The sequence below is a fragment of the Salvelinus sp. IW2-2015 genome, unplaced genomic scaffold, assembly GCF_002910315.2.
Source record: "Salvelinus sp. IW2-2015 unplaced genomic scaffold, ASM291031v2 Un_scaffold1295, whole genome shotgun sequence".
Classification (NCBI taxonomy): Eukaryota; Metazoa; Chordata; class Actinopteri; order Salmoniformes; family Salmonidae; genus Salvelinus; species Salvelinus sp. IW2-2015.
Window position 1 is genome coordinate 73,964 of NW_019942823.1, and position 26,643 is coordinate 100,606.

At 42.9% G+C, this 26,643-nt stretch overlaps 1 protein-coding gene across 1 annotated transcript in view; it reads right to left on the minus strand.

Annotated features, from left to right (window-relative positions):
• LOC112070334 (serine/threonine-protein kinase PAK 3-like) overlaps positions 1-26,643 on the minus strand; it is an 80,065-nt gene that overhangs the window by 36,463 nt on the left and 16,959 nt on the right. The window contains exons 2-4 of the mRNA XM_070438921.1: positions 7,308-7,501; positions 6,723-6,823; positions 6,340-6,493 (exon numbers count right to left, since the gene is read on the minus strand). Coding sequence (XP_070295022.1) covers positions 6,340-6,493; positions 6,723-6,823; positions 7,308-7,479 — 427 coding nt within the window. The 5' untranslated portion in view covers positions 7,480-7,501. The remainder of the gene's footprint in view (positions 1-6,339; positions 6,494-6,722; positions 6,824-7,307; positions 7,502-26,643) is intronic.

A 26,643-nucleotide genomic window follows, 5' to 3' on the forward strand; every position in this document is an offset into this window, starting at 1 on the left:
CACATTGACTTAATGCCATTGTATGGTACCTACCACTGTTACCCTGCCACACTGACTTAATGCCATCGTATGGTACCTACCACTGTTACCCTGCACATTGACTTAATGCCATCGTATGGTACCTACCACTGTTACCCTGCACACTGACTTAATGCCATCGTAGGTACCTACCACTGTTACCCTGCACACTGACTTAAGCCATCGTATGGTACCTACCACTGTTCCCTGCACATTGACTTATGCCATCATATGGTACCTACCACTGTTACCCTGCACACTGACTTAATGCCATCGTATATGTACCTACCACTGCTACCCTGCACACTGACTTAATGCCATCATATGGGACCTCCCACTCTTACCCTGCACATTGACTTAATGCCATCATATAGTACCTACCACTGTTACCCTGCACATTGACTTAATGCCGTCGTATGGTACCTACCACTGTTACCCTGCATTGACTTAATGCCATTCATATGTCCATACCACTGTTACCCTGCACATTATTGACTAATGCCATCGTATGTACCTACCACTGCTTACCCTGCACATTGACTTAATGCCATCATATGGTACACACCACTGTTACCCTGCACACTGACTTAATGCCATCATATGGTACCTCCACTGTTACCCTGCACATTGACTTAATGCCATCGTATGGTACCTACCACTTTTACCCTGCACACTGACTTAATGCCATCGTATGGTACCTACCACTGTTACCCTGGCACCACTGACTTAATGCCATCATATGGTACCTCCCACGTTTCCCTGCACACTGACTTAATGCCATCGTTAGGTACCTACCACTGTTACCCTGGCACATTGACTTAATGCCATCGTATGGTAACCTACCACTGTTACCCTGCACCACTGACTTAATGCCATCGTATGGTACCTACCACTGTTACCCTGCACACTGACTAATGCCATCGTATGGTACCTACCACTGCTACCCTGCACACTGACTTAATGTCATCGTATGTACCTACCACTGTTACCCTGCATATTGACTTAATGCCATCGTTATGGTACCTACCACTGCTACCCTGCACATGACTTAATGCCATCATAATGGTACCTACCACTGTTACCCTGCACATTGACTTAATGCCATCGTATGGTACCTACCACTGTTACCCTGCACATTGACTTAATGCCATCATATGGTCCATACCACTGTTACCCCTGCACATTGACTTAATGCCATCGTATGGTACCTACCACTGCTACCCTGCACATTGACTTAATGCCATCGTATGGTACCTACCACTGTTACCCTGCACATGGATATGATACTAGTAGCGACCTTGTATACAGTGTACAATTCTTGTGTGTTTTACTCCTTGTGAGTATTTATTCTTAGATTTCTTGAAAATTCCTTTCTATCTCTTGACATCTGACCTGGTAATTTGAACACTGCATTGTTGAGAAACAGTTTGTAAGACCGTGTTTATCCTGTTCAAGCAACAAATTAAACTTTGATTTGATACATACAGTTTATCAGAGTGCTGACGATTGAGAGTGTTGGTACCTACTGCCTGTTCTGAACCAGCTCCTTATTGAGAGGAGTGGTACCTACATGCTGTTCTGAACCAGCCCCTTATTGAGAGGAGTGTACCTACTGCCTGGTTCTGAACCAGCCCCTTATTGAGAGGAGTGGTACCACTGCCTGGTTCTGAACCAGCCCCTTATTGAGAGGAGTGGTACCTACTGCCTGTTCTTAACCAGTTCCTTATTGAGAGGAGTGGTAACCTACTGCCTGGTCTGAACCAGTTCCTTATTGAGAGGAGTGGTACCTACTACCTGGTTCTGAACCAGTTCCTTATTGAGAGGAGTGGTACCTACTGCCTGGGTCTGAACCAGCCCCTTATTGAGAGGAGTGGTACCCTACTGTCTGGTTCTGAACCAGTTTCCTTATTGAGAGGAGTGGTACCTACTGTCTGGTCTGAACCAGCCCCTTATTGAGAGGAGTGGTACCTACTACCTGGTTCTGAACCAGCCCTTATTGAGAGGAGTGGTACCTACTGTCTGGTTCTGAACCAGTTCCTTATTGAGAGGAGTGGTACTACTGCCTGGTTCTGAACCAGCCCCTTATTGAGAGGAGTGGTACCTACTGCCTGGTCTGAACCAGTTCCTTATTGAGAGGAGAGTGGTACCTACTGCCTGGTTCTGAACCAGCTCCTTATTGAGAGGAGTGGTACCTACTGCCTGGTTCTGAACCAGTTCCTTATGAGAGGGAGTGGTACCTACTGTCTGGTTCTGAACCAGTTCCTTATATGAGGGAGTGGTACCTACTGTCTGGTTCTGAACCAGTTCCTTATTGAGAGGAGTGGTACCTACTGCCGGTTCTGAACCAGCCCCTTATTGAGAGGAGTGGTACCTTCTGCCTGGTTTCTTAAAACCAGTTCCTTATTGAGAGAGTGGTACCCACTGTCTGGTTCTGAAAAACCAGTTCCTTTGAGAAAGAGGGTACACTACTGCCTGGTCTGAACCAGCTCCTTATTGAGAGGAAGTGGTACCTACTGCCTGGTTCTGAACCAGCCCCCTTATTTGAGAGGAGTGGTACCTACTGTCTGGTTCTGAACCAGCCCCTATATGAGAGGAGTGGTACCTACTGCCTGGTTCTGAACCAGCCCCTCTTTGAGAAGGAGTGGTACCTACTGTCTGGTTCTGAACCAGCCCCTTATTGAGAGGAGTGGGACCTACTGCCTGGTTCTGAACCAGCATCCTATTGAGAGGAGTGGACCTACTGCCTGGTTCTGAACCAGCCCCTATTGAGAGGAGTAGTACCTTACTGCCGGTTCTGAACCAGTTCCTTATTGAGAGAGTTGGTACCTACTGTCTGGTTCTGAACCATTCCTTATTGAGAGGAGTGGTACCTTACTGCCTGTTCTGAACCAGTTCCTTATTGAGAGGAGTGGTACTACTGCCTGGTTCTGAACCAGCTCCTTATGAGAGGAGTGGTACCTACTGCCTGGTTCTGAACCAGCTCCTTATTGAGAGGAGTGGTACCTAAACAGCCGTGGTTCTGAACCAGCCCCTTATTGAGAGGAGTGGTACCTACTGCCTGGTTCTGAACCAGTCCCTTATTGAGAGGAGTGACCTTACTGCTCCCATGTTCTGAACCAGCTCCTTATGAGAGGATGGTACCTACTGCCGGGTCTGAACCAGCCCTTATAGAGGAGTGGTACCTACTTCGCCTGGTTCTGAACCAGTTCCTTATGAGAGGAAGTGGTAACCACTACCTGGTTCTAACCAGTTCCTTATTGAGAGGAGTGGTACCTACTGCTGGTTCTGAACCAGTTCCTTATGAGAGGAGTGGTACCTACTGTCTGGTTCTGAACCAGTTCCTTATGAGAGGAGTGGTACCTACTGCCTGCGTTCTGAACCAGCCCTATTGGAAGAGGTGTCACCTGCTCTATCAACACTTCATCAGGACCATCAGAGTCGGGAGTCAGCAGGCCGGCGCCACCGCCTGGGGAAAACCAGCCATCTCCAGACATAACAAAACCATCATAAGAGAAAAGGCCTCTGTGTGCCAACTCTTCACCCCAAGCCAGAGGTTAAAGTACCAACAGACAGAAAGACTGAATGCAGTTGAGTGCACACGACCTCGAGAGTCTTCTCTCTCAGTCCACCGATGAAACATTACTCTGACAGCGACACAGCCCAGAGACAGTCATTTGGCTGATTCCCAAAAGGGACGGTTAGACTCTGAGACAGTCATATGAGGTCATGTTAATGGACCCAGCGAGAACACGCAGTCTGGCTTACAGTGCTAACTAAAACTCCAGAGCACACTACAGCTGACAAGAGAGCAATACACAGAGTATACGCTCATATTTGTTTCTCTTTCAATAAATGCTAATGAGTTGTTAAAAAGGAAAAGAACATGTTTGAAATAAGTAGCACTTACCAGAGTGTTGGCTCTATGTATCCCTGTGCTGACTTGTCTGAAAGAGAAAGGAATCATTGCCAGACGTCTCATTCTCTTACATTAACAACAACACACTGACAGTTAAATATAACCAAGATGACAACACACTGACAGTTAAATACAACCAAGAGGACAACACACTGACAGTTAAATATAACCAAGATGACAACACACTGACAGTTAAATATAACCAAGATGACAACACACTGGCAGTTAAATATAACCAAGATGACAACACACTGACAGTTAAATATAACCAAGATGACAAACACACTGACAGTTAATATAACCAAGATGACAACACACTGACAGTTAAATATAACCAAGATGACAACACACTGACAGTTAAATATAACCAAGATGACAACACCACTGACAGTTAAATATAACCAAGATGACACACACTGACAGTTAATATAACCAAGGACAACACACTGACAGTAAATATAACCAAGATGACAACACACTGACAGTTAAATATAACCAAGATGACAACACACTGACAGTTAAATATAACCAAGATGACAAACACACTGACAGTTAAATATACAGATGACAACACACTACAGTAAATATAACCAGATGACAACACACTGACAGTTAAATATAACCAAGATGAAAACACACTGACAGTTAAATATAACCAAGATGACAACAACACTGACAGTTAAATATAACCAAGATGACAACACACTGACAGTTAAATAACCAAGAGACAACACACTGACAGTTAAATATATACCAAAGAACAACACACTGACAGTTAAATACAACCAAGATGACAACACACTGACAGTAATACAACCAGAGACAACACCAACTGACAGTTAATTATAACCAAGATGACACCACACTGACAGTTAATACAACCAAGATGACACACACTGACAGTTAAATACAACCAAGATGACAACACACTGACAGTTAAATATAACCAAGATGACAACACACTGACAGTTAAATATAACCAAGAGGACAAACACACTGACTGCTTAAATATAACAAAGAACAACACACTGCAGTTAAATACAACCAAGAGGACAACACACTGACAGTTAAATACAACCAAGATGACAACACACTGACAGTTAAATACAACCAAGATGACAATACACTGACAGTTAAATATAACCAAGATGACAACACACTGACAGTTAAATATAACCAAGAGGACAACACACTGAAGTTAAATATAACCAAAAGAACAACACACTGACAGTTAAATACAACCAAGATGACAACACACTGACAGTTAAATATAACCAAGATGACAACACACGGACAGTTAAATATAACCAAGAGGACAACACACTGACAGTTAATATAAACAAGAGGACAACACACTGACAGTTAAATACAACCAAGATGACAACACACTAAAAGTTAAATATAACAAGATGACAACACACTGACAGTTAAATATAACCAAGAGGACAACACACTGACAGTTAAATACAACCAAGATGACAACACACTGACAGTTAAATATAACCAAGATGACAACACACTGACAGTTAAATAACCAAGAGGACAACACACTGACAGTTAAATATAACCAAGAGGACAACACACTGACAGTTAAATATAACCAAGATGACAACACACTGACAGTTAAATATAACCAAGAGGACAACACACTGACAGTTAAATATAACCAAGATGACAAACACACTGACAGTTAAATATAACCAAAGAGGACAACACACTGACAGTTAAATACAACCAAGATGACACACACTGACAGTTAAATATAACCAAGATGACAACACACTGACAGTTAAATATAACCAAGAGGACAAACACACTGACAGTTAAATATAACCAAGAGGACAACACACTGACAGTTAAATATAACCAAGATGACAAACAACACTGACAGTTAAATATAACCAAAAGAACAACACACTGACAGGTTAAATATAACCAAGAGGACAACACACTGACAGTTAATTATAAACCAAGAGGACAACACACTGACAGTTAAATATAACCAAGAGACCCAACCACACTGACAGTTAAATATAACCAAGAGGACAAACACACTGACAGTTAAATATAACCAAGATGACAACACACTGACATTATATATAACCAAGAGGGAACAACACACTGACAGTTAAATATAACCAAGAGGACAACACACTGACAGTTAAATATAACCAAGATGACAACACACTGACAGTTAAATATAACCAAGACATGAAAAAGTGTGCCGTGGTAGCTATGAGGTCACAGAGTGGATCTGACCGCATGTACTGTAGACTCTTCAATAAATATTCAAAGCTTTTGCTCACCACAGCAGCATATTTTCACTAACTCAATTATTCATAAATGTAAGGCAGAGAGATGATCTGAAACACAGACAGCAGCATCTGGTGTTTGTGTGTTCATACCTCCGGAGGTGAAGCTCATGTATTTCTGGTTGTTGACCGTCTCTTTGGAGTCGTAGAACTTGAGCACGTCCAGCACGGCCTGAGGGTTCTTCTTCTGCTCCAGCTTGGTGATGTTGGAGGTCTGAAGGAGCCGCGCCCACTGTTCTGGGATGCCCTGGGGGAGAGAGGTCACAGGTCATAGGTCAGAGGTCAGATCCACTCTGTGACTTCATAGCTACCTTGGCACAAATGTTCATGTCTTGGTTATTTTTAACACGCAGTGGTAATATGGGCCATTTAAGGGTATACTCAAAACCTTCACTGTACACCTTCCTTGTCTGTGATGTACCGTATAACGTTGAAATATATTTACTGGAACGTTGATCTGTCAAAGATGTACGTACAGTGAACTCCCCTGTAACAGCATCAAAGCCAACATGGATGGTGTGCTCAAAGTCTGAGGGCAGGGAGATCTCAGGACGCTCCTTCTCCTTCTTCTTGTTCGCTGCACGGGAGAAAACAAAAAGAACGTTCAGATCTAGTTCTGATACATAGTACACCGACCTTTTAAAGAGATACATTTTCAAATCAGTGTCGTATTATTCCTGAGGAGAGAATAAAAATATTTTTAGAACAAGAACTGTCTTTACACGGATTATATGTCTCTAGCAACTTTGATATAACTCAGATTGTTTCACTCTTTGCCAAGGGTGGAGCTAAATATCAATACAATACCCCTTTCTGAAATTGCATAACTTAGAGAGGGCTCCTAACCCTCATAAAATTGTGATGTTACTCTATCACGGATCAACGGGTTCCTTGTTGTCAATGGACCTCGTGAGCCAGTGGTGATGTCTAGGGCACACAGTTTTCCTGGAAACTCAAAACAACTCCAGGTCTTGTTTTTCCTGTTTAGGTCATGAGGTCAGGACAAGCTCATGCAGGACTCTAGTTCTACATTAAAGTGTGATATGCAGCTGTCTGCTCACTCTTGTCTCCTCCAGGGAAGATGGAGCGCAGGCGGACCTTCTTGTTCTTCTCCTCAGGAGCCATTGGGAGAGGTTTGGAGCCGTGATTCACTGTTGAAGAGTCTCGGGGACTACTGTTCATTCTCAAGGGAGGGGCTGGCGGTTTCTCTTCAATATCGACTCTATCGGACATCTTTAGTGACACTCACAATCTCCTAGGAAGAAAGAAAAACAAGAGAGAGGGAAGTTTAGCATGGTGCTATAATAAAACATGAATTAAGAGATTCTTAGGATCAAACTGGAAAAGGAGAAGAGAGCCTTGCCTACAGGTCCACAACTCCCTCTGCACACTGCAGGCTTACAACATATCAACATCCATCAACGTCCAACATCCATCAACATCCAACATCCATCAGCATCCATCAATGTCCAACATCCATCAACATCCATCAACGTCCAACATCCATCAACATCCAACATCCATCAGCATCCATCAACATCCAACATCCATCAACATCCAACATCCATCAGCATCCATCAACGTCCAACATCCATCAGCATCCAACATCCATCAGCATCCACCAACATCCATCAACATCCATCAACATCCAATATTCCACCAACATCCATCAGCATCCATCAACGTCCAACATCCATCAGCATCCAACATCCATCAGCATCCATCAACATCCATCAACATCCATCAGCATCCATCAACATCCATCAACATCCATCAACATCCAACATCCATCAGCATCCATCAACATCCAACCTCCATCAACATCCATCAACATCCAATATCCAGCAACATCCATCAACATCCATCAACATCCATCAACATCCAACATCCATCAACATCCATCAACATCCAACATCCATCAACATCCAGCCCCCATTTAGAGACGGATTTTCAATCTCAATAACTGAATCAAGAAATGTGAGGAACGTTGGTAATGGTTTTGAACGTGAGTACAAATGCTGTAACACATATGAGTTGCCTTAGACTTCATCAGGGGTTCAACATAACGCCACAAGATAAAGCCTTTGAACGGCTGTCTCTCTCCCCCTCACTGTGTAATGTTTGCTGTCAGTAGAGGCATGAGCAGCCTCTAGCCAGCGTGTTTAAATCCCCATGGGTCACAAGAAGAGCTCTCTCTGAGCTCCAGGGGGGCACAATATCCCATAATCTGTCTCTACATAAACCTACAATTTCCTGTCATAGTTCCACTCTCTGATTCCTAATCTTTTTCTTGAAGGAAGGCCTCTGTGTTCAGGAACTACTCTGTGTAATAACTACTCTGCCGTGTGCCAAAGAAAAAACTTTCCAATCCCAAGACTCACAGCCTGGAAAACATCTTGCTACAAAACCATGTTTAAATCTAAATGACTACATTCAACAGAAGCTCTGCACTAAGTAGATTAAACATCTTTGCTGAGATGCTGTTCCAATTGTCTGCCAAACTGATGGAGAGAAACTGACAAGAAAGTGTACAGTATATAGACTGCAGCCCATCGACTTACATTCATACAGGAGGAGATAAATCCACCAGTACACATCTGACTTCATCTGGCATCATCTGTAAACAGAATATCTAGTCCTCAGCATAGTCAAACCCTTGCATCCCTGATTGACACATATTCTCATGTAACATCATGAACTACTGCAGTTTATACTGTATTTTGAAGCTTATTTATAGTATTCTGCCTGTGTAACATGATAATCCGAGATTCAGCCCAGCCTCAGTTCAGACAGACACTCCCAGATATAGAAACACTGACATTCAAATCAATCAATGTTTATGGCACTACATGTTTCAGGAACATAGCTCACAATTCCGGTGTCTGTTACATTGTGTTCCATTACACTATGGTGTATGTTACATTTCACACAACATTCTCTCAGGCATCTCTGTCCTAAATGTCAATATGTGAGGCATTTGGGCCAGCGATTTAGAATGTGTGTTCAAGGCATGTCTCCTCGGTTGCAGTTAGGGTAGTGACCAGTTAGGGTAGTGCCCAGTTAGGGTAGTGACGAGTTAGGGTAGTGCCCATTAGGCTATGACCAGTAAGGGTACGTACCGTTTAGGGTAGTGCCCAGTTAGGGTAGTGCCCAGTATAGGTAGTGCGGACAGTCTAGGGTAGTGCCAGTTAGGGTAGTGCGCCAGTAACATAATAAGGGTACTGCCCAGTTAGGGTAGTGCCCAGTTAGGGTAGTGCCCAGTTAGGGTAGTGACCAGTTAGGGTAGTGACCAGTTAGGCGGTAGTGCCCCAGTTAGGAGGTAGTGACCAGTTAGGGTAGTGCCATTAGACAGGGTAGTGCCCAGTTAGGGTAGTGACCAGTTAGGGTAGTGCCAGTTAGGGTAGTTGACCAAGGTGTAGCCGGGTAGTGACCAGTTAGGGTAGTGACCAGTAAGGGTAGTGGGCCTAGTTGGGTAGTGACCAGTTAGGGTAGTGCCAGTTTAGGGTATCGGTAGTGCCTAGTTAGAGGTGGAGTGACCAGTTAGGGTAGTGACCAGTTAGGGTAGTGACCAGTTAAGGGTAGTGACCAGTTGTATGCGTAGTGCCATTAGGGTAGTGACCAGTTAGGGTAGTGACCAGTAGGTAGTGCCTAGTTAGGTGTAGTGCCCAGTTAGGGTAGTGACCAGTTAGGGTAGTGCCCAGTTTAGGGTAGTGCCAGTTTAAATGTGAGTAGGTAGTGACCAGTTAGGGTAGTGACCAGTAGGTAGTCCAGTTAGGTAGTGCCCAGTTAAGGGTAGTGCCCAGTTAGGGTATGACCAGTTAGGGTAAGTGACCAGTTAGGGTAGTGCCTAGTTAGGGTAGTCCCAGTTAGGGTAGTGCCCAGTTAGGTAGTGCCCAGTAAGGGTAGTGACCAGTGAGTAGTGCCCAGTTAGGTGTGCCCAGTTAGGTAGTGACCAGTTAGGGTAGTGCCCAGTTAGGGTATGACCAGTTAGGTAGTGACCAGTTAGGGTAGTGCCCAGTTAGGGTAGTGACCAGTTAGGGTAGTGACCAGGATGGTAGTGACCAGTTAGGGTTAGTGGCCCAGGTAGGGTAGGTGACCAGTTAGGTAGTGCCCAGTAAGGGTAGTGCCCAGTTAGGGTAGTGACCAGTTAGGGTAGGACCAGTTAGGGTAGTGCCCAAGAAGGGTAGTGACCAGTAAGGGTAGTGACCAGTTAGGGTAGTGCCAGTTAGGGTAGTGGACCAGTTAGGTAGTGCCCAGTTAGGTAGTGCCCAGTTAGGGTAGTGACCAGTTAGGGTAGTGCCAGTTAGGGTAGTTGCCCAGTAGGTAGTGCCCAGTTAGGGTAGGCCAGTTAGTAGTGCCCAGTTAGGGTAGTGACCAGTAGCGTAGGTGACCAGTTAGGGTAGTTGCCAGTAGGTAGTAACCAAGGTATGCAGCTTAGGTAGTGACCAGTTAGGGTAGTGCCCAGTTAGGTGAGTGACCAGTTAGGGTAGTGCCCAGTAAGGTAGTTGCCCAGTAGGTACGTGACCACGTTAGGTAGGGACCAGTTAAGGGTAGTGCCCAGTAAAGGGTAGACGGACCAGTAAGCGGTAGTGACCAGTAGGTAGTGCCAGTTAGGGTAGTGACAGTTAGGGTAGTGCCCAGTTAGGGTAGTGCCCAGTTAGCGTTAGGCCAGTGAGGTTGCCAGTTAGGGTAGTGCCCAGTTAGGGTAGTGCCCAGTAAGCGATAGTGACGAGTTACGGTAGTCGCCCAGTTAGGTGAGTGACCAGTTAGGGTAGTGCCCAGTTAGGGTAGTGCCCAGTTAGGGTAGTGCCCAGAAGGTACTGCCCAGTTAGGGTAGTGCCCAGTATAGGTAGTTGCCCAGTTAGGTAGTGACCAGTTAGGGTAGTGACCAGTTAGCGGTAGTGACCAGTTAGGTAGTGACCAGTAGGTAGTGCCCAGTTAGGGGAGTGCCCAGTTAGGGTAGTGCCCAGTTAGGGTAGTGCCCCAGTAGGTAGGGCCAGTAAGGGTAGTGCCCAGTTAGGGTAGTGCCCAGTTAGGGTAGTGCCCAGTTAGGCCTTAGGTAGTGCCCAGTTAGGGTAGTGCCCAGTTAGGGTAGTGCCCAGTTAGGGTAGTGACCCAGTTAGGGTAGTGACCAGTTAGGGTAGTGACCAGTAGGGTAGTGCCCAGTTAGGGAGTGCCTAGTTAGGGTAGTGCCCAGTTAGGGGTAGCTGCCTAGTAGGGTAAGTGCCCAGTTAGGGTAGTGCCCAGTTAGGTTAGTGCCCAGTTAGGGTAGTGCCCAGTTAGGGTAGTGCCCAGTAAGGGTAGTGCCCAGTTAGGGTAGTGCCCAGTTAGGGTAGAGGTTCTTGTTTTTCTCTGCTGCTCTGTTCCATTATTATTCCAGCTGCAGGCTTTAGGGAGCCCTCTCCTGGAGCACCAGGACCAGGGTAATATAATGACATTGACGAGAGCATGCTCTGCATAGGAAACAGTGGGCCCTGTAGGTATAGAAGCAGCATACAGAACATACAGACTTGCAGCTTGCAGTAAAGCAGCCCCCGAGTTAGGGATTCCAACTTCATCAGGAACATTGGCCTATTTAGGTAATGTGGAGAGGGCACTCAGATGAAGATGGGAAAGTCATCTGAAAGGCTCAGAGAGGATAAATGTGGTTAAGTGAAGGTCAGGGTCAGGTCAACCCTGTGCACTACAGATTAAGATGATGAGAAAACAGCAACAGATTACGGTAATTCCCTCTTCAATGTAAACTAGTAAAAGTCAATGAAGAGCAACCTTCAATATGACAGCACATTTTTCTCAGGCTGTTAGAAGGATGCGAGCTAATGATCCATATGGTGCTGGAATTGTGCTGTTGATGTCCAAATGCTTTGTTCGACTGTGAAATCACAAAGGGATAAAGAGAGAGAGAGAGAGCTGGGGTACATGTTCATATCTCTCATCCCCTCTTTCATCCTCAATCCCTCCATCCTCCATCTTAGGATCTTTTCATAGCCTCGCCCTGAGGCCCATCATGTGATGTAGAGTCCAACAGTCTCTGAATCAGGGCCCGGCACACAGCCTCTCAGACTGGAGACCTACATTAGTGGACAAAGACCAGCAGGCAGCACAGGATTTACTCCCGGACCACGGGAAATCTCTCATATATAGAGGTAGAAGGAGCTTTTGAGACATCAAATATCTGTGTGTGTGTGTTTTTGGTTTTACCAGAGGTCCTCACAAGGATAGTAAAACAAGATGAATTCAGTGAGGGCTAGAGTTAGAATTAGCGTCAGGGTTTGGTTAAGGGTTAGGGAAAATAGGATTTTGAATGGGAATCAATTGTTTGGTCCCCACAACGATAGTAAACAAACGGGTGTGTGTGTTAGTGTGTGTATATATGTGTTGATTAGAAGCCTATATGTAGGTGTTTATGGCGAGTTTGTTACATCCTCAGGCGTTTTCAGTGATAATACACTAAAGTAGCCGTGTTCCTGGAGGACTGAAACAGTCAACACAAAGCTTCCTCCTGCACTTGTTTAGGTATTGGTGACTTTTTCTGGATATACCTTTTTTTAATATGCAGTTTTCCTGGATATACCTGAAAGCATATGAGGGCTTCTGTTTGATTGTGTTAGTCTCCCCACGAGGAGTGAGATGTCATTAGATTCACTTTTACAGACTACGTGTCACAATTCTAATGGTGAAATGAAGGAGTCAAGTGCAGAGAGCAGGGTAGTTCCTTTGCAAGTGGAAAATATTTATTTCACCCAGAAATAAACTATGAGACGGCTACGCCACACAACAAAGGACGCGTCAAAAATACAGTCCAATATAAAAATAAGACTGAATCCACTACATAGAAAATCACCACCAAAAAACAGAATAACACTAGAGAAATACAAAACAAATAAACGATGTAGACAGACCTGGACTTGAGAACTTACATATAACAAAGAACGCACGAACAGGTATAGACTACAAACAAACGATACAGTCCCGTGTGGTACAAACATACAGACACAGGAGACAACCACCCACAAACAAACAGTGAGAACACCCTACCTTAATATGGTTCTCAATCAGAGGAAACGTCAAACACCTGCCTCTAATTGAGAACCATATCAGGCAACACATTAACCCCAACATAGAAACACAAAACATAGACTACCCACCCAGCTCACGTCCTGACCAACTAAACAAAGTTAAACAAAGGAAAAATAAGGTCAGGAACGTGACACTACGGGAGGGTCTGTCTACCGCCCTGCAGTCTGGTTATCCTGCACACCATCAGGGAATAGCTTAGAGTAATGCTAAAATACTGAAATTAAGCTTTGAAGTGAATTGAACTTAGTTTGTATTTCCCAGCCCAACAAAATCAGCTGGTGTTGAGTGGCTAATGCTAGTTGGTATCTTTGATCAGAAAATATCTACTGATTTCTCTAACCTAACATGAGGGCAATTCCACTTTAAAATGTAGGCCAAACAAAAGCCATTGACTAAAAAGTTTAACAAACCATTCAACTCTATGCACAAGGACTACTTCCAAGTTCCACTGAAACATTTACAAAAACAAATTTAGTGAAAGAACTGTGCAGAGGCAAACTTAAGTAACGGAATTACAGTAACAGTTTAATATCTGCTGTGAATTAAGATTCAAAGATGTCTGCAGAAAGAATGGGGTTTCAGCTATGACATGTACTGTGCTACATTTATCATTATTTTATCTGTTTTAACAAACCTTTTTTATTTGTGTACTTATGTATTGTATATATGTAACGGCTGTCCTCGCTGACAGACGGAGAGGACCAAAACGCAGAGTGGTTAGTGTTCATTATTTAATGAAAGTCAACAAAACACTTCAAAATACAAAACAACCAACAAACGTGACAAAACCGAAACAGTCCTGTGTGGCACAAACACTGACACAGGAACAAACACCCACAAAACACACGTGAAACCCCGGCTGCCTTAGTATGATTCTCAATCAGGGACAACGATTGACAGCTGCCTCTGATTGAGAATCATACCAGGCCGAACACAAAATCCCAACATAGAAAATCCCACATAGACAAACCCACCCAACTCACGCCCTGACCAACTAAATAAATACAAGACAAAAGAAAACAGGTCAGGAACGTGACAATATATCGTTTTTTTGTGATGTGGTTTTCATATAAGCCCTTTGGCTTCCAACCCCACCTGCACACTGCTTATTTTTTAAATGTGTTTTTATCTGTATTGTTGTTAAACACTTGTTTTCCTTGGTGCAAATAAATTCAACTTATACTTAAGCTTAAATATGTCACCTTGAGTTTGAACAAATCTATTTTGGTTATTGAAATACAGTAAAGGGAAGTGGATTCACATCCGGTAACGGAATTACAGTACGGAATTACATCATAGGCTCTGATCTGTATTACATAATTATGAATTTCATTATCCTCATATTTCACACATTTGGACATCACAGCCCAGCACAGCAGAGCACAGCAGAGCACAGTAGAGCACAGTAGAGTGCAGTACAATACAGCACAGCACAGCAGAGTAAAGTAGGGTAGAGTTCAGTACAGTGCAGTAAAGTTCAGTACATTACAGTAGAGTTCAGTACAGTACAGTAAAGTAGGGTATACTCGACTCTACTCTTCTCTACTATACTCTACTTTACTGTACTGTACTGTACTGTACTGTACTGTACTGTACTGTACTGTATTGTACTGTACTAATATGCTCTACTTAATGTACTGTACTGTGCTATCCAAACTTGTGAAACATACATCTATGATACACTACATGTCCAAAGGTATGTGGACACCTGCTCGTCAAACATGTCATTCAAAAATCATGGGCATTAATATGGAGTTGGTTCCCCCCTTTGCTGCTATAACAGCCGCCACTCTTCTGGGAAGGCTTTCCACTAGATGTTGGAATATTGCTGTGGGGACTTGCTTCCATTCAGCCACAAGATCATTAGTGAGGTCGGGCACTGATGTTGGGCTATTAGGCCTGGCTCGCAGTCAGCGTTTCAATTCATCCCAAAGGTATTCGATGGGGTTGATTGAGGTCAGGGCTCTATGCAGGCCAGTTAAGTTATTCTACACCGATCTCGACAAACCATTTCTATATGGACCTGGCTTTGTACACGGGGGCATTATCAGGCTGAAACAGGAAAGGGCCTTCCGCAAAGTGTTGCCACAAAGTTGGAAGCACAGAACCATCTAGAATGTCATTGTATGTTGTAGCGTCAAGATTTCCCTTGACTGGAACTAAGGGGCCTACCTCGAACCATGAAAAACATCCCCAGACCATTATTCCTCCTCCACCAAACTTTACAGTTGGCACTATGCATTGGGGTAGGTAGCGTTCACCTGGCATCCGCCAAACCCTGAATCAACCGTTGGACTGCCAGATGGTGAAGCGTGATTCATTCTCCAGAGTCCAATGGTGGAGCGCTTTACACCACTCCAGCTGACGCTTGGCATTGCTCATGGTGATCTTAGGCTTGTGTGTGGATCCTCGGCCATGGAAACCCATTTGATGAAGCTCCCGACTAACAGTTATTTTGCTGATGTTGCTTACAGAGGCAGTTTGGAACTTGGTACTGAGTGTTGCAACCGAGGYCAGACGATGTTTACGCGCTGTGTGTAAATAAATTTGACCAAATAACTTGTTGGAAAGGTGGCATCCTATGACGGTGCCTCGTTGAAAGTCACTGAGCTCTTCAGTAAGGTCATTCCACTGCCAGTTTGTCTATGGAGATTGCATGGCTATGTGCTCAATTTTATACAACTGTCAGCAACTGGTGTGGTTGAAATAGCCAAATCCACTTATTTGAAGGGGTGTCCACATACTTTGTATATACAGTGTAGGTTCAGATTTGGTATTTTTGTCTGTAATAAAGCCCTTTTCTGGGGGAAAATGTATTCTGATTGGCCAAGCATGGCTCCCCAATGGGTTGGCCTGGCTCCCAAGTGGGTGGGCCTATGCCCTCCTAGGCCCACCCATGGCTGCACCCCTGCCCAGTCGTGAAAAAAACGGAAATATGACATTTACATAGACCCTTTACTCAGCACTTTTGGCAGCGATTACAGCCTCGAGTTTTCTTGGGTATGATGCTACAAGCTTGGCACACCTGTATTTGGCAAAATGAAAACAGGTTTTTAGAAATGTAAAAAAAATGTAAAAAAATGAAAATATTAATACCTTATTTACATAAGTATTCAGACCCTTTGCTATGAGACTTAGGTGCATCCTTTAATCAGTACTTTGTTGAAGCACTTTCGGCAGTGATTACAGCCTCGAGTCTTCTTGGGTGTGATGCTACAAGCTTGGCACACCTGTATTTGGCAAAGCGAAAACAGGTTTTTAGAAATGTTTGCAAAAAATAAAAATAATAAAAAATACCCTTTGCTATGAGACTCAGGTGCATCCTATTTCCATTGATCATCCTTGATAAGTTTCTACAACTTGATTGGAGTCCATCTGTGGTAAATTCAATTGATTGGACATTTGGATTTGGAAAGGCACACACCTGCCTATATAAGTTCTCAAGCCATGAGGTCGAAGGAATTGTCCGTAGATCTCTGGAGATACCTGAAAATAGCTGTGCAGTGATGCTCCCCATCCAACCTGACAGAGCTTGAGAGGATCTGAAGAGAAGAATGGGAGAAAGACCCTGAATACAGGTGTGCCAAGCTTATAGCGTCATACCCAAGAAGGCGCGAGGCTGTAATCACTGCTAAATGTGCTTCAACAAAGTACTGAGTAAAGGGTCTGACTAATTATGTAATTATGTAATTATGTAAACATTTTCAGTTTTATTTTTTTATACATTTGAAAAAATGACTAAAAACCTGTCTTGCTTGGTCATTAGGTAGGTCAGTAGGTTGATGAAAAAAATATATTTAATACATTTAAGAATATGGCTCTACCGTAACAAAATGTGGAAAAAGTCAAGGGGTCTGAATACTTTCCGAATGCACTGTATATATATATACAGTACCAGTCAAAAGTTTGGACACACCTACACATTCCAGGGGTTTTCTATATTTCTACTATTTTCTACATTGTAGAATAATAGTGAAGACATCAACACTATGAAATAACACATATGGAATCATGTAGTAACCAAAAAAGTGTTAAATAAATCAAAATAGATTTTATATTTGAGATTCTTCAAAGTAGCCACCCTTTGCCTTGAGGACAGCTTTGCACACTCTTGGCATGCTCTCAACCAGCTTCATGAATAAGTTAACAGGTGTGCCAGTGGAGGCTGCTGAGGGGAGGACGGCCCATAATAATGTCTGGAGCGGAGATCATGGAATGGCATGATAATGCAATGGCACATGCAAGCCATGTGTTTGATGTATTGGATACCATTCCACCGATTCCGCTCCAGCCATTACCATGAGCCTATCCTCCACAATTAAGGTGCCACCAACCTCCTGTGCCGTATATATAAAGTAAAAGCATGTGCATTGTTAGTTAACTATATCTCTGGAGTACATGCATGATGTCATCAGCAGGTTGACTGCAGGAAGTTCCCTTCCTTTCCCTCCCGCAAGGGTGTGGTCCCCTGCTAGTCACCTGACTAATGGATGGCTCCAGGAATGCCGAGTGGTCAGACCACTAAAGATGGACGTTTCACGGGCGCCAAGACATTCCTTATCCTTCACTGTCTGTAGTATAAAACACTGACCTATTTAGGGGCAGAGTCGCTCTACAGACTGACAGGCAGGCAGACAGGCAGGCAGTATACTCTGTACTGTGTTAATGCACTGCCCCTAAAAGGAGCATCTCCAGTTTCTCTGATCCCATCCAACATTTTTTTTAAATATACAGGGGCAAGCAACAAACAACTGTCTTTTTTCAATTGTTTATGTCTAAAATGATCCCATGATGCTCACTTAAGACCACAAGCTGTGAAAAAAGACAGAAAAGTAGAAATGGGGATGTGAGGAATTGAGCTGCTGAGCCTAACATGTCTTATTAAATTGGCCTTCTTCGTTTTGCTCGGCTGGCCTAGCATCACGGTTGCCACATTAGAATATGACATCTTGACAGAAATAATAATGTACACGTTGTCAAAAACCCCACAGAGAGTCAGCACACACACCAATGACTACTACCTAGTCTCAGAGATATTACTGGGGATGTTTTCACATTCCTCTTCCATAAACTATTAATATATCCATGAAGGGCAGTTATTTTCACTGCTCTTTGGCTGTTCCTCTTTAGTGCATTTAACTATTTGTCGCAAGTAAAAGCCTTGGGTGATGAATTGATACAATTCCAAGTTTGGAAGGTTAAAACCACCCTCAGACCACCCTCAGACTTTCCTTATTATTCTATGAATTTTATTTGCCCATATACAGTTTGTTATGGCCAAGTATACTTTTTTAAAGAATGTCTTAAGTGTGGTAATTGGTATTACCTAAAATAAATACAAAAACTTTGGCAGCCATGCCATTCCTAAGAGGGTTATTCCACCTGTAAGATTTATGGGAAGATTATTCAATTTAATTAGATCTGCTTTCATATTGTTGAGTAATGGGATAAAATTATCTTTATATACTTGTTGTTTGTTGTCACTTATTAAGCATCCTAAGTAGTTTATATTTTTTGTGGTCCAGTTAAAGGATTGCTATAAATCATGAGTTATTATTTTTCTTTTCCTATTGCCATTATTTCATTTTTTTCCACATTAATTTTATATCCTGAGATTTTGTAGTATTCTGAAAATGTTTTTAGTAAGTTTTCAATATTGGTCAGGAATATCAGGAGATCATCTGCAAATAAGTTTAGTTTATATAAATGTTTACCAATACTGATACCTGTTACATTTGGGTATTGTCTTATTCTTCTGCAAGCAGTTCAATTACCAGTGCAAACAGGAGGGGGAGAGGGGACATCCCTGTCTTGTGCCCCTTTCTAAAGTGATTTCGTCAGATAATGTATTATTTCAACTGGCAAGTTAAAAGATTCCAAAGTTCCAAAGGCCATTCAAGATGGTCTAACGCCTTTCGGCATCAACAGCCATTATTGATGAATCTATATCTTGTTTTTTTGAGCATTGTATTAAACTGAAACATGTTCTTGCATTTGTTTGTAAGTGTCTATTTTTAATAAACCCTGTTTGATTGATTTGTATCAAGTCTGGTAAGACTTTGTTATTATTTTATTGTCACAATTTATTAAACTTATAATCAGCAGGGGACTCTCTAGATAACTATTTGATACATGGAACTAGGAAGTACTGAATTGAGTGTCATGTGTGTTGTCATTTGTGTAAATAGGTGGGCTACTTTGTCCCAAAATGTTGAATATAATTGTATGGGAAAGCCATCCATTCCTGGTGCTTTTCTCTGTGCAAATGTTTTAACAGTGTCTCATATTTATTTTGGGTGATCTCTGTTTTTAGTGATAATTGTTTGTCTGCTGATAATTGCTTCAGGGTTGTTGAGTCTCAGAAGGCTGTAGGATCCATACCACTGTTGTTTTATGATTAATATAAATGTAAATTTTTTAAAATTGTAATTGATCTCGTTGTTGTTTCCAATTACCACTTTTGTATCTTTATCTTTTAAAATTATAACTGGTTTAGCATGTATTGGTTTTGTGAGAGCTGCAAGATATTTTCCAGGTTTATTTTCCATTAGGCAGTATGCTTTAACCTGTAGTTGTTGGCTCTCTTCACACATTAGTTGAAAGCCTATAAATTATAAGCAGCCGTGTCAAAACAACAGGCTTCTCTCCCCACGTTCTCTCCTCCCAGCACAGAGGAGGGCCCACAGCAGAGAGCAGGCCACCACACACATGCAAAACCACAGCAGATGTCTTCTCTTTACAGCTCAAACACTCACCTCTCGCGTGATTTCCCTTTCAAGGTCACCATGGAAACCAGGCAGCCTCTGAGAGTTGTTCCGCAGATGTCATGGAAGGAATGAAAATATAATTTGACCCCCCTCTTCACTTGAACCTACAGAGAGAAAACCATCCTGGGTTGAACTGACAACAAGGACTCTCTTTGACAGAGACAAGGGCAATAGAGGGACCAGTCACAAGATAGAGATCTAGAGGTTCACACTGATCCACTGAGGGCAGCTATATCATAGCTGATCTAAGTTTTGATTAGGGTATAGTTTTATTTTTTTTAACTGACAGTCATGCATTATGTTAGTTAATTAGGAACACAGTGCAGTGACAGCAGAGATAAGGTAATATTAGAGGGAAATGTACACAAACAAGTATGCTCTTAGATGAAGCTTATTTCTTGCTGTCTGGAGTTCTCCTTGAAAATCAACAGATAATTGACTCCATGTGATTCTGATTTGTCTTTTCCTTCGACTCATATACCGAATAAGCCTTTGTCTCTATAAGCTTCACCTCCCTTCCTTCCAGAGTCCCAACCTCCTCCTCCAGGTGCTGCTGGGATACTGAGCCTGCTCTGCTTACAGCCACTAGACGCCCATTAGGTTCACAATGAGCCACAGTTCAACAGCAGCTAAGAACAGGTGACAGGTGGGATGTGGCGTGTGCGTCTGTGTGTGTGTGTGTTTGTGCACGTGCAAGATAGTGTGTGTGCGAGTGTGTGTGAGTATCTAGTGTGTGTGCGAGAGTGTGTAAGTATGTGTGCAATTAACTCTTCCCTTAAGGCAGGGGTGTCAAAGTCAAATGGACGGAGGGCCAAATAAAAAATTTAGCTACAAGCCGAGGGCCGGACTGTTCGAATGTTCATTGAAAAWTTTTTAAATGACGCATATAGTCTAGTGAACCTAATTGAACCTACTGAAAACCTAACAAATATATTCCAATATGATCAGATAAATAAAGCAATATTTTCTTATGGCTCTGTCAGTAATCTTTAATTTTCAACAGACACAAAAGACAAATTTCCTTTATATAAAAATCCCCATAACATGAACATTAAATGAAAGAAACCGGTGGGGTATCAGGAGCATACCATTCAGGAGTTAGCCTATATTTTCTATTTTAGCAAAAGTGGGCTAAATTTACTTCAAAGAAAAAAACAATAATAGCAATTTTCTATCATCCACTCAACTGAAATATTTTTAAATATAATTGGATTGAAATACAAAAAAATAAAGTGCAAAAAACTATTAATCAAAAACAACACTTTGTTTAAGGAGAAGTAACATGCAGTGAAAACAAATATTAAACTTTAACTTTTAAACTTGAACTGAGAAAAACTCTAAATATGTGATTGCACAGTAATGTTCACTTGTTTGAGTTGAGGGTGATACTTGTGGTGTCCCATCTTTTCCACAAGTTCATCAATGTTCGGGGTAAGGCTCTGAGCTGAGAAATCCTCAGAATTGAGTGGAGTGTTCAGCAGTAAGTCGACTTCTGTGTGATGTTGTTCAGGTTCATCAAAGAAAACAGTTGTTCACACAGTATGTGCTGCCAAACATAGACAACGTTTGATGGACAACTGGTCTACTCTCTCGGCAATGTGTTTCTGCTCAGACTCACATTTAAAAAGAGTTGCCTTTTTCTGGGCAAACTTCGTCACAAACTTTAATCATGCAGTTTTTGATGAAATCCCCCTCCGTAAATGGCCGGGCTGATTTAGCGATCTCTTCTGCCAAAATAAAACTGGCCTTGACAGCAGCCTGGCCTTGTGATATGGCTTTTTTGAGCAGAGCCTGGTCGAGATTTGAGGCCTCGTTTAATTCCTCTGCCTTTTGTAGCCTTGTTCCATGTCCATATTCTTGTTTTTGTCCGCGTGTTTCGTTTCATAATGTCGTCTCAGATTATACTCTCAGTACCCCACACTTTCTCCACACAGAAGACACACGGTTTTCCAGCTACCTCCGTGAACATATACTCCGACTCCCACCTTGTTTGAAACCCGGTTCTCAGTGTCCACCTTCCGTTTTGCCATTTTTGATGGGTATCTGAAAGTTAATTTTACTGTGATGCTGACGACTGCTGTGCCAAAATATTGAAATGAAGCAGCCTACTGCTCGTGCCTCACCGTTGCATTGTGGGAAATGTAGTATTGGTGCGTGTAGTGTAAAAGATCTGCGGGCTGCCGGCTGCTGCTGCGGTCTGCGGGCCAGTTCTAATAATAAATCAAGATCATCCCAGGGGCCGGTAAAAAACCTTCTCGCGCCGATGTGGCCCGCGGGCCTTGACTCTGACATATGTGCCTAAGGCATAGCGATATCCCTAACCTGCTGACCATCTAGAAGTCTTTGCACTTGCTTCTCTGATGCAAAATTAACCAAAAGTATACAATTTTTTTTTTAAGTTTAGTAATTTAGCAGATGATTTTATCCAGAGAGCGTCTGCAAATACATTACGTTATTGCATTCATCTTAAACACGTCAAGATCACGCAAAGGCCCACGAGCCCAAACGCGAGGTAGAGCTCCGCCGGACCACAACAGCCATCTATACATATAGCAAGACCAGTCTAAAGTCGTAGAACGCTTTTCCTATAAAACCTTACCGCACACAAGCAACACATTAATTAAATCAAGGCACCTATTCCCAACAATAAATCACAATGACATTTAAAGAAACCAAGTAAAAAAATTACCTAAGGCTATAGTGCAGATATAGGATCACCACTTTATTTTAAGAATAGTTGCCCAAATGTTCACAGAGATAATAGTTGAAGACGAGGAGAAGAATGATTAGTTTCAGGACTTTGATTTATTGCTTTCTCACAATTCCCAGTGGTCAGAAGTTTTACATACCACCTCAATTCGAGTATTTAAGGTAGCATTGCCTTTAAATTTTAACTTGCGGTCCAAATATTTCCGGGTAGACCTATTCACAACTTCCCGAGCAAGTAATAAGTTAGGGCGATGGTGGATTCTTGCGCAAAAGCAGACAGCCCGATTACCTGGGGGACCTGACAGAGTTGGTGTAACTGAGTCAAGTAGTTGTAGGCCTACCTGAGATGCTCAGCGACGAAATGCCCCTATTGGGGTTCAGTTTCTGCCCACACATTTTCTATGGGATTATATCAGGGCTTTGTGATGGCCACTCCAATACCTTGACTTGTTGTCCTTAAGCCATTTTGCCACAACTTTGGAAGTATGCTTGGGCATTGTCCAATTTGGAAGACCCATTTGCAACAAAGCTTTAACTTCCTGAATATGTCTTGAGATGTTGATTTAATATATCCACATAATTTTCCTGCCCTCATGATGCCATCTATTTTTTGAAGGTGCACCAGTCTACCTGCATGAAAGCACCCCACAACATGATGCGCCACCCCCGTGCTTCAAGGTTGGGATGGTGTTCTTTGGCCTGCAAGCACCCCCTTCTCCTCCAAAACCTAACGAATGGTCATTACGGCACAGAGCAACCAAACAGTTCTATTTTTTTTCATCAGACCATAGACCATTTCTCTAAAAAGTACATCTTTGTCCCTGAATTGGCAGTTGCAAACCGTAGCCTGGCTTTTTTCATGGCGGTTTGAGGCAGTGGCTTCTTCCTTGCCGAGCGGCCTTTCAAGTTATGTCGATATAGGACTCGTTTTACTGTGGAATATAGCTTATGTTTACCTGTTTCCCCCAGCACTTCACAAGTGCCTTTGGTGTTGTTCTGTGATTGATTTCCCATCAGGTGTCAAGCAAAAGAAGACAGGCAGCAGTTTGAAGGTAGGCCTGAAATACACCACAGGTACACCTCCAAACGTGACTCAAATGATGTCAATTAGAGACCTATCAGAAGCTTTTAAACCAGACATAATTTTCTGGAATTTTCCAAGCTGTTTAAAGGCACAGTCAACTTATGTATGTAAGAAAACTTCTGACCCACTGAATTGTGATACAGTGAATTATAAGTGAATAATCTGTCTGTAAACCAATTGGAAAATTACTTGTATCATGCACAAAAGTAAGTATCCTAACCGACTGCCAAAAACTATAGTTTGTTAACAAGAAATTTGTGAGTGGTTGAAAAACAAGTTTAATGACTCCAACCTAAGTGTATGTAAACTCCGACTCACAACTGTATCTCATCATAGTAAGTACATAGCCATCAGCAAAGTCTGACTAGTAAGAATAAATTAGCCATGGCAAAGTCAGTGGTAATCTTGGCGTTTATTCATGGTTTGCCAAAAAAGAAGCCAGGCTTTTCCAATATTTGACCAATAAATACATTTAAAAATGTATTAATTTCTCATACTGTGTTCATATTTTTCTGTCAATTCACAAGTGAGCTGAATTCACCAAGAAACCATACCGAGCGAGCAGGGCAACAGCACCCTTCTGCTCTGCAGTATGTGTAGAGCCCATAATACACTATCTCTCTATGCTGATCACATCGTACCAGTTCACAAACAGCGACTCACCTCCACTGCTCCGTACTCGCCAAAAGTTAATGTGAATGATGACGCTCCGCAGACACTTAGCTGATTCCTATGATCGTCGTAGTCACTGTCTACCATGTACTAAGTGGATACTATGGAATACATCGTCGCTCTTATCACTGTCTCCCCACCTATACCATTGGATCCGAAAGTCTACCTCTAGTCCACTGCTTAATCTAGCTCGTCCTAAAACCCATAGTAAACTCATGCGTGCCTCTGGACAGTGAAACAGCACCCCTCTGTCTCAGTAGTACTAACTGCTTCCACTCGAATACAACTTATGCTGCTTACCAGCTGTATAATCTGTAGTGACCACGTGGAAGATAACTCTCGTCACCTCGTACTAATTCTGATTCCTTGGCTACCATCTCAGCGTATCGCTGAGCTCCACTACTAGTGATTATATCTTAATTACAATGTGCTGATCCTGGTACACTCGTCTAGCCTACGCGACAAGCATATCCAACTGTTACCACCTCCTTAGTTACTATGAATTGATCCTCTGAGTACGATCTGCTAGGGTCCCCCATACTATCTCTAGATGCTAATTAACTGGTGGATACCCTAGTGAACCAAACTCATGCTCAGCACCCTCCTCGTTCATACTTCTACATGTGTATAGTGTCTACTGCCTGATATCAATTCTCTGTTACCAGCTGTATTCACAACTGTCGTCTCAGATCTATAGAATGTCTTCCGCTGGTACACTCGCTGTGTACTAGTGAATGATGCGAGTCCAACATAGTCTCTCGCTCACTGTCCAGTATTGTTTGACCTATGGTTAGCCTCAATGACATCTGGAAGAGCTGATCTTGGAACTAGCAGAAAATGCTGCAACCGCCATCATGTCCTAGGCTTACACTCTACTAGGTACTGCTGTTCAATGGTCCATCACACTGTTATAACCCTGATAGCTGTCAACGCACTCATCAACTGATGTGATGCGCTAGTTACACCTGATAAAGCCTGGTCCTGTTATAAACCTGGGAATCGTCGTCACATATACAACAGCTCAACAATCCAGCCTCAGGTACCGCAAGCTGACACCACATCCGTTCCGAGCTATGTAGACCTTTCTATTCTAGAGTGTGATCGATATAAATGACACTGAAGAGCAATAATAAGCACTACTGCTTGATATGTAGAAACTACATCTATGCGCCCTGTCTGTCCAGTGTTGGTTGTGACCCGTTCTGTTAGCGTGGTAGATGTACGAACATCCATTATGTTACCCTCTCTATTATATCTGATGCTGTCTGGACAGTGAAACAGCCACCCTCTGTCTCAGTATGTGTAGCCCATATATCTGATTGCTGTCTGGACAGTGAAACAGCACCCTCTGTCTCAGTATGTGTAGCCCATATATCTGATGCTGTCTGGACAGTGAAACAGCACCCCTCTGTCTCAGTATTGTTAGCCCATATATCTGATGCTGTCTGGACAGTGAAACAGCACCCCTCTGTCTCAGTAAGTGTAGCCCATATATCTGATGCTGTCTGGACAGTGAAACAGCACCCCTCTGTCTCAGTATGTGTAGCCCATATATCTGATGCTGTCTGGACAGTGAAACAGCACCCCTCTGTCTCAGTATGTGTAGCCCATATATCGATGCTGTCTGGACAGTGAAACAGCACCCCTCTGTCTCAGTATGTGTAGCCCATATATCTGATGCTGTCTGGACAGTGAAACAGCACCCTCTGTCTCAGGATGTGTAACCCATATATCTGATGCTGTCTGGACAGTGAAACAGCACCCCTCTGTCTCAGTATGTGTAGCCCATATATCTGATGCTGTCTGGACAGTGAAACAGCACCCCTCTGCTCAGTATGTGTAGCCCATATATCTTGATGCTGTCTGGATCAAAAGAGCAATTACGAACATTGTTGCCGCCGTAGCATTTGATTGATTGATGCCAGCAAGCGTTTGGCCTCCCTTGATAAGAAAATGATAAAGAATTAGCCAATCAGCGTTGAGCTGAGCTCAACTGTGGGTTGTCCTGGTGCAGCAAAACACCCCCCAACATAGGTTGTAATATGGCTTTTTTACTGGCTTGGCCTGGCTTCCTCAGTGATTTTA